Here is a 17,004-nt window from a genome sequence, read left to right as displayed (position 1 = left end):
TATCTGTGTTGCACCCCTGGAGACCTGAAAGGCAACTGAACCTCCTCCAGGTCAACTGTCCACCCAGTCTAAGAAATGCCTTCTCGGGTTTCCAATATTCTGATGGTTAACTAGCAAGAGACCCTCAACTTCAGCAGGGAGTCTGGTCCGTTGCTGCAGAGCTTCACCATCAGAGAGGTATTCGGTTGCTGAGGGAAAACCTATCCCCTTGGACCTTCACCTTACAGAGGCCTAGCGCCCTGCCCTACCGACCTTCAAGTACACAATCTTCTCCTTCCACACAGCTGTTCGCCGAACATTTGTAAACCAAACGATGTCCACTCTCCACAGACTCTGCTTGAGGATAAATACTTTTAGCTCCTCTCATTATTCCACAGATTTCGGGTTCATCATCCTGCTTATCCTCTCCTGGAGTTTACAAATGCCATTCAGAGCGTAAACATCCACCTGCAATCAATTCCACTTCAAAAGCGGATCAAATCAGGGATCTAACACAAGTGAAGGCGGGAGCCTGACACAGCTGTGCCACTCTCCGAGCGACTTGATTTACTGAGCGCCCGCGGGATGATTCCCGGATCCAAGTTTGCTCGCCGCCACCCCCGCGCCCCCGCCTGCCGCCGGGTCCCATTCCGGACCTAGTTCTAACTGCGAACACTTCGTAGAACTCCTCCTCCTCAGAGCCTCAGACTCGGCTAAAAGAGACTTCTGTCGCTGGCGCGAATTACTGTGTTAACACCAAATAAAAGCAGTGTTTGGGAGAATTACCAAGTTCAGGGCGCTGTCACCAGCTGTCCTAAAGAGAGGGACCCGTTTAAAGCCATACTGGAACTTTAGTGCTCGAGCTGGGCTAAGGCACAAGACCAGCACCGGAGCCCCTTGCCTCCCTTCCTGGCGGGGCCTCCCTTTGAAAGAGGGAGGTCCCCGGGGAAGCGGAGTCGGGGACCGGCTGCGGGGGAGGGAGCGGCTCCTCCCAGAGGCACCCTGCTCCGGGCGGGCCTGGGGACCCCGCGGGCCGCAGCGGCGCGGACACCACCCCTTTCCCCGACGGCCACAGCCTCCGTCTCACCGCGAGCCCCGGGGGCGGCCGGACTCACCCTGGGGGCAGGGACGGGAGATTTGAGGGGCCGGACACGGACCAGGCCCCGTTGGACCCTGTCACGGACCCACACACCGGGACAGAACAAAGAACGGAAGTTCTCTCTATTTCGCTTCCGGGTCGGTGCGTTTCACTACCCACCCCATCTCCGTAGCCCCCACGCCCACTTGTTCTCTCTAGGAACACTGGAGGTGTTCGCCTCTCGGTGATTCGCTGACTCCGGGCCTAGGCGGCGCGGCAACCTCGCCAGCCCTGGCGCTCCCGCCCGCCGCCGCGCCCCCTGTTGGCCGGACGGAGCGAAGCGCCGCGTCCCTCGGCTTCAGGGCCACGCACCCGCGCCGCAGACCCCGAGCCGACAGCGGGCGCGGCGGGGGGCCTCGGGCGAGTCTTCGAGGGCGAAGGGGAGCGCACCTTGCCCTAGCGACCCGGGTCTCCAGCCGACCTGCAGCAAAAAGAAAGACTTTTGACAGGTTCATCAATAGAAAAAAATTCACCTTTATTTGAAATTTCCAAATGAATCAAGTTTATGCTTCAAACACCAAGTTTTGTCTGTTTCATGCAAAAATGCTCCCTTCAAATTACTAAAATCCGAAGGAAACAGTCCAGCCCATCGGAGTTCCCGCAAGTACAAAACTTGTACAAGCGATGTAAGCGATGCATCCGAATAAACCGGGTGAAGCCCGCCTCCCCCGCCAGGAGCCAAGAGTGTGAAATGCTTGAGGGGAGGAGGGGGAGGGCTTCGTCGTGGTTCGCTCACTTGTATGGCCTCACAGGAGGAGCCCTGTAGTGTGGAATCCGATCCTTCCAGATCACACAGAGCAGGAAACCTTCCTGAGTGACGAGGGCATTCCTGGCCCCCCTTCCAGTCCTGCCTCCATCGGATTCCAGCTTCCACTGCATCCAGGACGGGTGGCGCCCACAGCCAGCTCTGTCCATGCAATGGGCCTCACTCTCTGGTGACGGCAGTTTAAGGACAGTAATTTAAATAACCAATTCCAGTAAAATATGAAAAGTGCTAGGAAAAGGAGACTTTTCACAAGTGTGGCAGGCTCTGGACGGGAAGGGGATGTTACAGGCAGAACAAAGGCCCGGAGGCAGGACAGAACCAATGCACAATTAACTAAATACAACTTGAGGGTGGCCTGAGCTGGGTGGGTGCCTGACCGGTGTCCAGTCCTTCCAGACCATAGTAAGAATTTGAGCAAACACTTGGCCCAGCCAAGCCACTCAGTAAAGTCAATACCCACCTGCACCACCACCAAAACAAAACACAAAACCCTCAGACTTTTTTTTTTTTTTAAATCTCCTCCATTCCTTTTTGCTCCAGGACAAGAAAAACAGATGAGGAAGGAGGCAGTGGCAAGGAGAGCAGGACAGGATGGAAATGATCTCCTCAAAACGGGATAGTTTGTTCTGTAAAAGGTCTCCTTAGGACGATCCAAAGGGAACAGCTCTTAAGACTTCCAGCACCTTCAGTGCAATCAACTCTATTACTCTGGGACACAGAAGTCAACTTGTAGCTCAGGGTTGGTGTTTGGCCCAGAACCCAGCCAGCTGGGTAATTCTCAGCAAGTTCTCAAAAGCCATGCTCTTAATGGTTATTCTTGGGAGTCTGTGGTCTCCGTAGTATCATGAGTCACCAAGGGGATGCTCAAGGCAGTCCAAGGTGGGAAAGAAAGTATCTAAACTTTTGTAAAGCTTTTATTTAAAAGGAAACAAATTGAGTATGAAGTAACCCTTATCAAAAGTCAGTAGAAGGGAGGACACTGGTGGCCCCACTGGGGTCTCATATCAGACTATAGTAGTCTTCAGGCAAGATATGAGCGGTGGACCTGGCAAGTAGGGATGGGGGGTGGAGAACACAAATACTCTCAGGGTCTGTGTAGATGGCTAGTTTTGAGAGAATCAATTACCAGAGCCTTAGATTTTCTATCTGTACATCTTTAAAACTGCTCCCTTGTCAAGGGTGCCCTCCTTCATGGCTGTCTTCCCTCCTGATGGAAGACAGGCTACTTACCCCCAAATCTCATAGCAATGTATTGCCCTGGGGTGCCAAAACTTTTGGGGTACCAAACAAAAGAACTCCTTTGAAATATTGCTGACAGTAAGGATTAGGTGAACAAATCCTTTGTGATTCAAGTGGTTTCCTATTACTTACCTCCAGTAAAAGGAGAGGAGGACAAAACTATCTGTTGGTAGATCATAGTGTGATTTTGCTATATAAAATCAACATAGTGGGCGCTTGGGTGGCTCAGGGGCTGATAATCTGCCTTTGGCTCAGGTCATGATCCCGGAGTCCTGGGATGGAGTCCCACATTGGGCTCCCCACAGGAAGCCTGCTTCTCCCTCTGCCTATGTCTCTGCCTCTCTGTGTCTCTCGTGAATAAAGTCTTAAAAATAAAATCAACATGACTATAACTATTCCTTTTCTCACACATCTTCTCATTATGTGAGCAGGATTTCTCAACATTTCTCAACATTTACGTGTTCAGATTCTTCTTTCTGCTGATAGAATTATGCATGCAGCTCCCACCTGAGGTGATAAGTCTTATGCCATCTACACTTTTTTTCTCCTGCTAATTCTCTGATTTGACAGGATCCTAAGAAATTTAACTTTAGTGATTTTGGGACCTTGAGATATTCCATTATTTCATAGAAGTAAAACCATAAAGCTCTTAAGGAGACTTAAATTTGTATTTGGATATTTTATGCAGCTTTGTCCAACTCAAGGTCAAAACTTAAGTCTTTTTAGTGCTATTTCCTTTGACTCAGAAAATACTTCACCGATGTATTTAAATTATTAATTTCATTCAATATTGTAAAGTAGTCCATAATACCATGTTTGAATAACAAGATGCAATAAAATCACTTCTCATTCTGAAAGAGCTTCCAATGACCATTCTTTTAGAATATACCAATTTTTTTTTTTTTTTTTTTAGATTTTATTTGACAGCACAAGCAGGTGGAGCAGCAGGCATAGGTAGAGGGAGAAGTAGGCTCCCTACTGAGCAAGGAGCCTGATGTGGATGTGGGCCTCAATCCCAGGACCCTGGGACCATGACCTGAGCCAAAGGCAGATGCTTAACCAACTGAGCCACCTGGGTGCCCCTATACCAACTGTTTCTTTTGTTGTTTTTTTTTTTTTTGTACCAACTTTTCTATCTTTGTTAATCATTGTAGACTCTGGCTCTTTTTTTTTTTTTTTTAGACTCTGGCTCTTTAGACGAAATATATGACAATCAACCTCAGCCAATATTCTTTGTCACAACTCTGGCCAATGTGAGCTCATTTCAGATTGGTCCCTGTGTCATTTCAAAATAACCTCATTAAATTTGAAAGCCTTTTAGCACAGCAAAATTGCCAGGCTCACCTTATATCTTTTCTGAATATAAAATTGGCTATTTTTCTAAGAAACACTGGTGCCACATAGCAAGGGAAAAAGAAAAATATGCATATTAGGTTTCATATTATTTCTGGGCACTTGCTCTTGGACAGAAATAAAAAAAGGTAGTTGTTAAAATTTTGATTGTAAGGAAATAATATTGATATGCCAATACAGTTTTACTTAAATTCTCAATTCTACAAGTATACTTCTGTATCCTCTATTGGTAAGTCTTCATAAAAAAATTTTTTTTCAAAGTAAGCTCTACCCACAATGTGGGGCTCAGACTCATGACCCTGAGATCAAGAGTCACATGGTCTACTGACTGACCCATCCAGGAGCCTCCATTTCAAACTAAGTAATTATAATGGCTTATTTTCCCTGACATTTAGAGTAAATAGTTCTCAAAGCAACAACCGATTGAGCCACCCAGGTGTTCCTGAAACGAGATATTTTCTATTAGCTTAATATAAGCTTAAAGTTTGTCTTTTTTTTTTTTTAAGATTTTATTCATTTATTCATGAGACCCAGAGAGAGAGAGAGGCAGAGACACAGGCAGAGGGAGAAGCAGGCTCCATGCAAGGAGCCCGACATGGGACTCAATCCTGAGACTCCAGGATCACACCCTGGGCAAAAGGCAGGCAGGTGCTAAACCACTGAACCACCCAGGGATCCCCTTTAGGTCTTTAATGTTATATATTTTAAGGTGTATTAAAATTTATATGGTAAATTTTGTTGTGTATTCTACAATTTAAAAAGTTGAGAAAAGGATGCCTCAGTGGCTCAGTGGTTAAGATCTGCCTTTGGCTCAGGTCCTGATCCTGGAGTCCTGAGGTCTTGGGATCGAGTTCCACGTCAGGCTTCCCTGCCAGAAGCCTGCTTCTCCCTCTGCCTGTCTCTGCCTCTTTGTGTCTCATGAATAAATAAAATCTTTTAAAAAAAATAAATTTGAGGGCAGCCCAGGTGGCTCAGTGGTTTAGCACTGCCTTCCGCCCAGGGCGTGATCCTGGAGACCTGGGATTGAGTCCCGTATCGGGCTCCCTCCCTCACTGCTTCTCCCTCTGCCTGTGCCTGTCTCTCTCTGTGTCTCTCATGATTAAATAGAATCTCTAAAATAAATAAATTAATTAATTAATTAGAATTTCAGATAGACACATCTCCAGACCAAGCCTCAAAGCCTCAAAGCTCCCTGGGAACAATTTCTTCCCAGTCTACCAGGGGTTCTCAACCACTCTCCTGGAGCCAAGCAGGCACTGCCTCCCAACCACAGGTGGGCATGGGGATTGGAGCAGAGCTCAAGTACACCAGTTTCTCCCATTTCTTGTTGTTCTCTGAAGGTCCCCAGATTTGCACTAGTTGCCTACAGAAGCCACCTGCTCCACAAGGCACCCATTATTGGTTTTTTTCCGTGCCCTCCCTTCATGATCCCTCATACTTGGCTTGAGTCCTCTCCTTAAACTATCTGCCCTCAAGCCCTTGTCCCAGGAGTGCTTTAGGGGAAATCCAAGCTGTTAACCATCGGTACTGGAAGTGGCCCTAGAAACTGAGCCCTCAGGATGGGACTCTCACTGGTCAGATGGCTATTAAGAGCCTGGTAATGAGTGCAGTAGTGACAGCTCCTGGCATGCTCTACCATGGCAATTATGAAGATTCTCATTAGTTATGGCAGGAGATGAGGTGCAGGTAGAAGGGGAAGCATTAGCTTCTGTAATAGTCCTAGAACTTGAAACATTATTGGGATAGTGGCAATTATAGGACTGCAGTTTGTCTCTCAAGCTTTGAAGAAAGAAAAGTATAGGGTTAGTTCAGCCAACTATCATTTCAGGGCATGTTGTGAAAGCCAAAGTCTCCCACAAGAAGGATTAAAGAGATCCCCATCTCCTGCAGCAAGAGCAGACTGGCCTGAAAACCAGAATAGGGTTTATTGTGAGGGTGGCAGAACTGCAGAGACCGCTAAAGGCAAAGCCCTTGCCGAATCATTTGTGCCAAAATTCTGGGCCCTGATTGGGAAAGATTCAGATCGTGATGGATGGGACACCTGGGCAGGTGTGCTTGAGTACCTCAGGCCCCAAATCCTCCAGAACCCTCTGGCCTAACATACACATCTCCCTCCCCTCTTGCTGTAGGAGAACAGACTCTTCTTGCTTGGAGATCATGTGAACATCTCACCTGACTACAGTCAGTGAACAGACAGGATGGACTTAAAGGAATCACGTTGGATATTATTGAGTTGCGGAATTTAGAAGGAGGTTTTGGAGTCAGATTTTCAGACTCTGGCAGAGATAGGATATACACAACCAAAACGTATATGAAGCTGACAAATGTCCCCAGTGATGAAAAAAAATGTGTTCAGTATGCATGGGGGAAAAAAAAGCACAACGTAGACCAAGATGCAGCTACTCTATATGCTCTATCCTGATTTCCCAAAACTCACCTTTGTAGCACTGAAAGTTCTAATTACCCCAAATCCAAATTTCCCAAAACCTGAAATCAGCAGGAATAGTTTCTTCTCTTGAGAATAAAGTTCAGTAACCAACATACCATTTATTTTAACAGTCCCAAGGCATTACAAGATGTTATGTTTATTCCAAATCAGATTAAATTGCATTCTACATGGCTCAATTCTTTACAAATCATACTTTTCAATATATGTTAAAACAGTTCAATAGTTTCAGTGTTTCTTCCTTAATTATACTGGATATACTCAGTTTAACTATACAAAAGGCAATGCTGGCCTGACTTACGGGACTCAAAGTGTGGTGAGGGGACCTGGCCGCAGCAAGCTGGCCAGTGAGGAGTGCTCCAACATCCTCCAGCACTTCTTTGTCATTGTGCTACCACTGAGCACCCACTCCTCAGGCACTCCTTGACGTTGAATGAAACAATATCTACGACTAGAGTTTATATCTCAATTACTGGGCTTTTCCCTAGCATCCATAGGCTAAAGTTTAAAAAAACAACAAAAACCATCCAGAGAGCATACCTCACAGTTAAAGCACCTCGCCCTCTCCAGTGTGGACTCTCTGGTGTTTGGAAAGATTTGATTTACTACAGAAGGTTTTCCCACAATTATTACACCAATAGGGCTTCTCCCCAGTATGGATTCTATGATGTTTATTAAAATTTGAGCTGTGATTAAAGGCTTTCCCACACTCCTTACATTTATATGGCTTTTCTCCAGTGTGGAGCCTCTGGTGAGAGCTAAGGCCTGCGTGCTGACTAAAGCTCTTCCCACACTCATTACACTGGTAAGGTTTCTCCCCAGTATGTATCCGATAGTGTCGGATGAGGCTGCCTTTACCACTGAAAGCTTTTCCACAATCTTTACACTGATATGGCGCCTCTTCAGTGTGCATGCGCTGATGTTTGAGGAGGTCTGAGCTCTGACCAAAGGCTTTCCCACACTTACAGTCATAGGGCCGGTCCACCAGGTGTGTTCTGTAATGAAGGGTGAGGTTTGAACTGTGGCTGAAAGCTTTCCCACACTTGGTGCATACGTACGGTTTCTCCCCAGTGTGGGTTCTCCGGTGTTTAGTAAGATTTGAGCTATTACTAAAGGCTTTTCCACACTCAGCACATATGTAACGCCTCTCTCCTGGGGCAGGTTTAGCAGGAATCAATTCTCTGCCTTTCTTAGAACCTTTGTCTAGGAGAGGAGTTTTTGTTCCTCTTTCCTTTTCAAGGTTTACCCACTGCCTTTCTAATCTGGCCTCACATTTACTAGCAATAATCATGGGAATAACATCCCTTTTGAATTCTTGACATTCTTCAGAACTTTTCTGCTTATCTGTTGATTCTTCATTCTGGGTGTTCGATTTACGATCTGAAACAAGGAGAACGAAAACAGGTCAGTTGTTTTGTGTTCTGAGAAGAAACTGTTGAAGGAGAAATAGAAACATCACATGATGTGGATGGTGACCAAGTATCACTCAGTGAGAGGTCACAATATCACACTGATACAAAGAAGTCACCACTAGCTCTAGTTTACAGTTCAGGCTTTGACACGAGCCCCCCAGCTGCAGGTATTATGATATGACAAGTACATAGCTTTCTCTCCCAGAAGAAGAATTTCATATAAAGAGGGCAGGAAGAAACAAGCAAGAAATATTACTGCATGGTCAAAGCTGATTAAGAAAATAAAAACGGTAATTAACAGAGACAAGGCCAATGGCAAGCTCATAAAATCTACATTCTCCCAGAAGTGGAATATAAAAGCAACAAAAGAGGACATTCAGTCCACGTATGACCATTCTAGTCCCAGATCATTTTCAATTTAGACAAGATCGGGTGTATTCAGGGTGGTATGGCCATAGAGCAGACCATTTTTAATTTAAATCTAAGTGCTCACCTCCCAGGAGGGTGTGATTCCCAGCACATAACCTACAGTGGCTATGCCTCACCACTCTTAGTTCTAAAGTTGATTCTGCTAGAACCAGACTGAAGCAATATATCTTTTTTTAGAGCACTGCAATGGACAGCCACACTTACAAGTCCATCTAACCTGTTTACATACATGGAAAAGGGGAGTAAGAGAAATCCACACCCAACCAGGGGCTCCCTGAGACCTGGTGGCTTGTGAGTACAGAAGCCTCAGCCAACAAGGTTACTTTCCTCTCAGCCCCTTTCCTGGTCCCTGGCGCTCTCCTTCCACTTGCCATCTCTTTTCCTCCTGCCACCAGCAGCAGCTAAAAGCCCCTTCCACTCTGGGTGATAAGCAATCACTTGGTCTCATGTACAGACTTTTCTTCAAGCTGCCATGTATTACATGTGGGGAATAAGTAACTCAGTAAATAAGCTAAAAATTTTAAATAACCTTACGAGGGAGAAGTTGAAAAGAATTTACCAGGGACCATTTTTACATAATCCAATGCTTTTAACAGGTTCTTCATTCAGTCATTAACAAATGACTAAGCATCATCTCTCACTGGTTCATTCAACTTCTCACACCCCTGTGAACAATACCTTTTTTCAACTCCGACCAACCCTTTTAAGAGTATGTCATGTCCCCAAGCTAGGACTCTGGCTGAAACATACCTAGGGAGGACAGGCACTGAGGCACTCATTCTGCACAGGCAGCCGGACCAGGCAAGTCAGTCTAGGACTGCTGCCTCACAACCAGTAGTTAGAATTATTCTGTTTCTTCCACCACAAAGGCCTGGGGCATCAAGCACACACATGACAGTCCCTACCTTGACTCTTCCTCAGCTCTGGGGTGAAATTCTGCTCTTCCCCAGTCTCCTGGATGTATAAGGGCTCCCAACCTTCACATTTATGACTGGTCACCACAGACTGGGGCTGTGTGCTGCTTGGAAACTTGACTGTTCCTGAAGAGGACTTCTTCTCCCACATCTGTTGCTGTTCACTTGGAGGAGATGAGACCTAGAGACAACCAGGAAGGGCAGGGTTTGTGCACAGCTCACCTCAGAACTACAGGTGACCCCTGAACACGGGTCTGAATGACACAGGTTCACTTACACACACATTTTTTTCGATACATACAGTATAGTAAATGTATTTTCTCTTCTTTATGATTTTCTTAATGTTTTCCTTTCTCTAGCTTACTTTATTATAAGAATGTGGTATATAATACATCTACCATACAAAATAAGGGTTAGTTGACTATTTATGTTATTAGTAAAGCTTCTAGTCAACAGTAGGCTCTTCAGAAGTTAAGCTTTGGGGGAATCAAAAGTTATATTGGGATTTTCAAATGCACGTGTCCTGGGGGTAGGGGATTGACACCTCTAACCCGTGTTGTTCAAAGGTCAACTGCTGAATGAAAGAAAACCTCAGGAGAGCTAATGTACAAGCGCTAGAAAAAGGAAACACATCCATATCATTCATTTCCCATGGCTAAAGATCTTCTACTGAACAGTAGAAGAAAAATAGCAGGAAACATGATGTAAGCAGAAACTTCCATTCAGCTACTCCCATTGGATGGATAAACCTAGTCCTGCCCAGAGTGCTGTATTCCCAGTCTCATACCATAAAAGGTCTTCCCAGCCTACCTGCTGTCCTGGCTCATCCAGTTCTTGCTCCAGATCTTCTAAGAGAGTGACAGCCTCTTCAGCGCTCTCTGGGCAGTGCTCCTGTACCCAAGCCTGGAGCTCCTGGGGCAGGATGGTCAGGAACTGCTCCAGCACCAGCAGCTCCAGGATCTGCTCCTTGGTGTGGATCTCGGGCCTCAGCCACTCGCAGCAGAGCACCCGGAGCTGGCTCAGGGCCTCCCGGGGTCCAGGTGTGTCATGATACCCAAACTGCCTGAAGCGCTGGCGGAACACCTCGAGGCTAGGAAGGCACTTCCCTTCCTCTTCTTCCTCATCTTTAACCACCACAGGGCCTCTCACCTGTGGAGGCCGAGGGCCCCGAACTGCAGCCATGCTCAAAACCTTGGTCATCACACAGATTCCAGAAATAGCCTCACTAAAGATGGGACTCTGTGGAGCAGGAATACTGGTTCCTTTGGGTTTCTGGTTCTTTAGGGCTACACGTTAAACCTAAGAAAATATGGTTACCATGAATTACAAAAAGGCTTTTTTAGGTCTTTACAGCCACACCTTTAGCACAAGAAACTGGAAATTATGGCCATCATAATGTAAAATTACTGTTCAAAATCATTCAGGAGTCAGCTCAGGATATATCCTAATTTTATTTTGTCTCCACTCTAATAAAAAGTGCACAATGGCATAAATTTTAAAATTATATTTAAATTAACTTTGCTCCAAAAACTGTTTCAGAATCTTACACTCCTGAGATCTCAACAGGATATCTACAGGCCAAATGCAGCCTATCTAAATCAAGGGTACATGGCTGGCTCAGTCAGTAGATCATGTGACTCTTGATCTCAGGTTCGTGAGTTCAACCCCCACATCAAATCCTCTACTTAAAAAGGTTGCTAGTTAAATGATGGAGCTAGTTAGCATAACCAGGAATCATGTTAAAGGGTTGGAATTAACTAGAATATTTTAAAATAATTGAGTATAATTAATGATCTAATTAAAAAAATTTTTATCAAAGATCTCATTTATTTATTTGAGAGAGAGAGAATATGAACATGCAAGGGGTAGGGGAGAGAGACAAGTGGACTCTACATTGAGCGTGGAGCTCCTCGCAGGGTCAATCCCATGACCCTGAGATCATAACCTGAGCTGAAACCAAGTCAGACACTTAACTGACTGAGCCACTCAGGTGCCCCAAATGATGCAATTTTGAGTAGGGAATATGCAAGTTTTTAGATGTCTTTCACCTTTAGGTTTCATAGAAAGACAAGTGGGAGATCAGTGATTAGATTAAGAGTACTCTTAAAAAGGTCATCTGCCAAAAAAGTGAAGTCCGTTCACTCAACATTTACTTGAACACCTGCCATGGGCTTGGAGCTGGGAGTGTAATGATGAACAAGCCAGATGCATTCCCACCCCCACAGAGCTTTCAAGTTTGTGGGAGAGATGGAAAATAAATGAGTAAAGAGACATCAGAATCAGACTATAATTATCAGCAGTCATTAAAAATACTCTGAAAGAAACCTGCATAAATTAATCTTCCATGCTTGGGACTGGCTTTCCTGAGCATGTTTCCAAACTGTGGCAGCACTTGTTATCTCACATAGATGTTCCATTCTGGACGTGGATAAGAGAGCAGGAGAACTCTACCAGTCTCAACAAAGAGCCAAACAGACAAAATCCTCTGTGGGTTTTTGTTACATGAAATTATGTTGATAACAAGGGCAGAGACCATAAGAAGGATGCACAAATAGCTTACAGAAGATGAGGAAATAGGAGTCACAGATAATCCAAATCTAAGGCATTTAAAAACTTGAGTATGCTCATGGCTAACATGCACGTCATTCTCCACAGATCTGGCTTTTATCACCTGAATATTAAGTCTCACATGCAGACCCACAATTACAGCAAAGAAAAAAAGATACAACACAGTGATATTGCTGAGTTATAGATTATTTCAGTTTTTTAAATTCTTTTTTTCATTTCCCAGATTTTCTATAATGGGTATTACTACTTTTATATCAGAAAATCAGGGTGCCTGGGTGGCTCAGTCAGCTAAGCATCTGCCTTTGGCTCAGGCCATGATCTTAGGGTCCTGGGATTGAGCCCTGAATTGGGCTCCCTGCTCTGTGGGGAGCCTGCTTCTCTCTCTCCTGCTCCCCCAGCTTGTGCTCTCTGTCAAATAAATAAATTTAATTTTAAATTTTAAATTAAAAAAATTTTTTTAATAATAAATAATTTTTAAAAAATTTAAAAAGAAAGAAAATAAGAATATCTTTAAAGACAAACAAAACAGGGATTCCTGGATGGCTCAGCGGTTGAGCATCTACCTGCATCTACCTTCAGCTCAGGGCATGATCCCATTGCCAGGATCAAGTCCTGCACTGTGCTCCCTGCAAGAAGTCTGCTTCTCTCTGTGCCAATGTCTCTGTCTCTCATGAGCAAATAAATAAAATCTTAAAAAAAAAAAAAAAAAAAAAAGGACAAGCAAAATAGGTTTTACTAATGCCAGAACTTCATGGCCTTCAAAAACAAAATAAAAAACCCGCAAGAAAACAAAAAAGCAATTCCAGACCACAGAGAGCCCCCTACCTGCTGCCACAAATGTACATCTATGTTACAGCTTTTTTTTTTTTTTTAAGGATTGTATTTATTCATGAGACAGAAAGAGCGAGCGAGAGAGGGAGAGAGGCAGAGACACAGGCAGAGGGAGGAGCAGGCTTCATGTAGGGAGCCCCACGCGGGACTCGATCCCAGGTCTCCAGGGTCACGCCCTGGGCTGAAGGCGGCGCTAACCCTTGAGCCACCCAGGGATCCCCTGTTACAGCTTTTATACTGTTATTTAGTTTCACTATTTAGTAAACACACATTTAAAACATACTATTTTTATTTTTTAAATGATCACTAAAACATACATTTTATATGAATGCTCTCCTTCAGTTATTTCTGATGAATCCTGGTAATTTTTTAAAAATATGAAATGGAATTCTAGTACTAGAACCTCAATACGTAACCTTTTATGAGAAATGCAATAATTACCAGCTGCTAATTAGTTCAGAATTCTAGGAATGTCAGTATTTGGGACTCCTCCCTACTGAACCTCAATTCTGAAGCATCCTATGAGACGGCAATAGGTGTCCTGAAGGGTGGACCAGAATGAGCGCCACCTATTCCTTAAGGCTGCCCTGCACATCAATACACTGGTGGAGCTCCCAAGTTCAGGATAACTTGAAAAGAGCCAAGACAAGAGCAAATCACCTCGTTTTCTCAAATAAAGGCACTAGCACTCAAGGCTTAAATAATCTCAAAATAACAGATGTAGTAGTGCCAGGCCAGTCATTTGAAATGACTTTAAGTAGGATCTCAGCAGTGTTGAAACGTTTTTTCGTAACTGGTTTGAAAATTTCACACTCCATCCAGAGAAGGGCATCCCTATAACAGCAAAGACACTGGAATGTTTGGGCTGCTCAGTTTCTGGGATCAAGCCTGGGAAACTCAGCAAGACCCAAGAAGTTTGGTAACACAGGGGGCATTCAACAGGGAGTGACCTTTCTTTCATGTGAATCTATTACCAGAAGAGTATATCCAAACTCACAGATCATGTAACTGCCTCTGCAAAACATGTGCACAGTCACAATTAAAGAAAAAAGTTGGGGCATTTGGCTGGCTCAGTTGGTAGAGTGTGTGACTCTTGATCTTGGGGTTGTTGTGTTTGACCCTCACATTGGGTGGAGATTATTCAAAAACAAGCAAACAAAAAAGCTTACAAAGAAAATTTTCCCTCAGATGTCCACAATTCAAATTCATGTCTTTGTAAGATCACAAATGAGCGGAGGGCCAGGTGCTTGGATGCCTTCCTCTTTGCTGTATTCATTCTCCTCGGAGATTCCATCTAGTCCTATGGCTTTAATTACCACCTATATACTCCCAACTGCCCATTTATCTCCAGCCTGGACCTCTCTTCCGAACTCTAGACCTATACGAACAACTACTACTTGATGTTGCCACCAGTATGTCCAATTGCACCTCAAGTTTAACATGTCCAAAACTGTAGTCCCCATCATTCCCCCCACAGCTATTCATCTCAGTTAATGGCAACTCCATCATTGTTTTCTTGGACCAAAAAACCTGTTTATCCTGACTCCTCCTTCACATTCTACATATAATTCATAAGTAAATCCTGTGAGATCCAATGTTCAACCAATTCTCACTACTCCAACACTGTCATCTCAGCCCATCACCTCTTGCCCAGTGTATTGTAAAGAGCCTCTTAAGTGCTTCTGTCCTTGGCCCTCAATCTATTGCCAACAAGCAGCCAGAGTGATCCTGTTAAAATATGTCAGACCACATCATTCCTCTGCTCAAACCTTTCAGGGTGGTGTGTCAGAGTTACCACAATGGCTGACAAGACCTCACAAGGTCTCAGCCCTATTGCCTCTGATTTCATCTCCTACCTCTCTCTTGTTCATTACAACCCAACCATACTGTGTCCTGAACATCGAGGCATGCTTCCCACCTCAGAGCATTTGCTGTTCCCTCTGCCTAATGCTTCCTCCAGATTATATATCTGTACTCCTATGTTCTCCTCACCAAGGCAAACCTGCCCATTGTTTTAAACCGCATATAACCCTCCCTTACCCCAGAATTCCTTCTGCTCCTAATCTACTCTTTTCCTGCATCATCACTTATCTCTATATACTTTACCTTTTTAATTAAAAATTTTTAAATTAAAATTTTTTTCAGTAATCTCTACACCTAACATGGGGCTCAAACCCACAACCCAAAGATCAAGAGTCTCATGCTCTTCCAACTGAGCCATCCAGGCGCCCCTAACTTTTTTTTTAAACCTTCTTGAATATATCAACTCTTAAGGGCAGGGATTTTCATCTATTTTCTTCACTGCTATTTCTAAATATCTACAATATGCCTGGTATTTTGCAGGTATTAAATATCGGTGGAGGGGATCCCTGGGTGGCTCAGCGGTTTAGCGCCTGCCTTTGGCCCAGGGTGTGATCCTGGAGTCCCAGGATCAAGTCCCACGTCGGGCTCCTGGCATGGAGCCTGCTTCTCCCTCCTCCTGTGTCTCTGCCTCTCTCTCTCTCTCTGTGTCTATCATAAATAAATAAATAAATAAATAAATAAATAAATAAATAAATAAATAAATAAATAAAATTTTTTTTAAGTGTTAAATATCTGTGGAAAGAATGAGATATATGGACCTTTGGGGCTACTCAATAAAAACTGTAAAATCAGGCTTTAAAAAATAGTAAAAATTTAAGCTAAAAAAATATGGCAGCATAAACTCATGCTTAGTTTACTACAGGTGGATACAGAATTAGGTAAGTGTGTGCACATGAATTAGTATATAGACATTTATTTCCTAGCTCTGTCTGCTGTGAAGGTTTAGAAGCAATGACATCCCACAATCAGCACACCCAGAGCCCCGATCTCGGTTTCTAAATATCATTCTCCAGTAAAAATTACTAGAAAATGGAGAAATAGTTGATTCTAGATTGGGGAGCATATAAAATGAGCCTGGAGCAAGCTGTAGTGACAGAAAGTTAAAAAACAAAGCAATGGGCGTGTCATAGGGATACAAAAACCAACTTGGAAAAGAAAAAGCCACAGCTACAACGATCATAGTTAAAACTTATCTGTGAGTCCACACTATGTTTAAAAAAGGGGGGGAGGGGAACCTGAATAAACAGAGAAGAGACAAATCTCCCACTCAGAATTATGCCAATTTATTTATGTAGATATTCTTCTGTCAAGAAGGCGGATTTCACTTCTTACTCCTGGACACTGGGCTGCACTTAGGGACTTGCTGCCACAAGGAGACAATGGAAACGAGCTGAAGGGAAGCACTACCATGCAGACACCTGACAAACACTAGCTGAGCTGGGTCACCAAGGGGTTGACATAACATCACTAGGGGTTATGTTAATGATAATGACAACAAAGGTACAATACCTCTGTGGCCCTTCTCCACACCCAGATTGAGGGACATTCTATAAAATACCTGACCTGTACTTCTCAAAACTATCAAGGTCATCAAAAACAAACAACGCCTGAGAAACTGTCATTGACCAGGGCACACTAAGTAGACTTGAAGACGTATATCATGTGGTACCCTAGATGGGATCCTGGAACAGAAAAAGGATATTAGGGGAAAACTACTACAATTTAAATAATTGTGGAGCTTAGTTAATAGTAACATACCAATGTTGGTTCCTTGGATGTGGCAAATGTACACAGTAAGGTAAGCAGTTAACAGTAACTGGAGAAGAGGTATATGGGAATTCTGTACTATCTTTGAGCTGTTCTAGAAATCTAAACTATTCTAAAATAAAACATTCAAGGGGCACCTGGCTGGCTCAGTCAGCAGAGCATGTGACTCCTGATTTCTGGGCTATGAGTTTAAACCCCACATTGGATATAGAAATTACTTAAAATCTTTAGGGGGATCCCTGGGTGGCTCAGTGGGTTAGCACCTGCCTTAAACCCAGGGCGTGATCCTGGAGTCCTGG

The 17,004-nt window shown here is 44.1% G+C and overlaps 1 protein-coding gene across 3 annotated transcripts in view; it reads right to left on the bottom strand.

Annotated features, from left to right (window-relative positions):
- LOC144319574 (zinc finger protein with KRAB and SCAN domains 1-like) overlaps window positions 1-17,004 on the bottom strand; it is a 64,067-nt gene that overhangs the window by 9,921 nt on the left and 37,142 nt on the right. For 2 of the 3 annotated variants that reach the window (XM_077907869.1, XM_077907870.1), the window contains exons 2-4: window positions 10,487-10,975; window positions 9,668-9,857; window positions 7,003-8,301 (exon numbers count right to left, since the gene is read on the bottom strand). In XM_077907869.1, the coding sequence (XP_077763995.1) occupies window positions 7,469-8,301; window positions 9,668-9,857; window positions 10,487-10,876 (1,413 nt within the window). In that variant the 5' untranslated portion in view covers window positions 10,877-10,975 and the 3' untranslated portion in view covers window positions 7,003-7,468. Of the gene's footprint in view, window positions 1-7,002; window positions 8,302-9,667; window positions 9,858-10,486; window positions 10,976-17,004 lie in introns of those variants that run through there. The other variant, XM_077907871.1, reaches the window with a different exon arrangement.

The sequence above is a fragment of the Canis aureus genome, chromosome 8 (assembly GCF_053574225.1).
Source record: "Canis aureus isolate CA01 chromosome 8, VMU_Caureus_v.1.0, whole genome shotgun sequence".
Taxonomy (NCBI): Eukaryota; Metazoa; Chordata; class Mammalia; order Carnivora; family Canidae; genus Canis; species Canis aureus.
The sequence above is the reverse complement of the archived record's forward strand: the minus strand, read 5'-3'. Positions and strand labels throughout refer to the sequence as shown.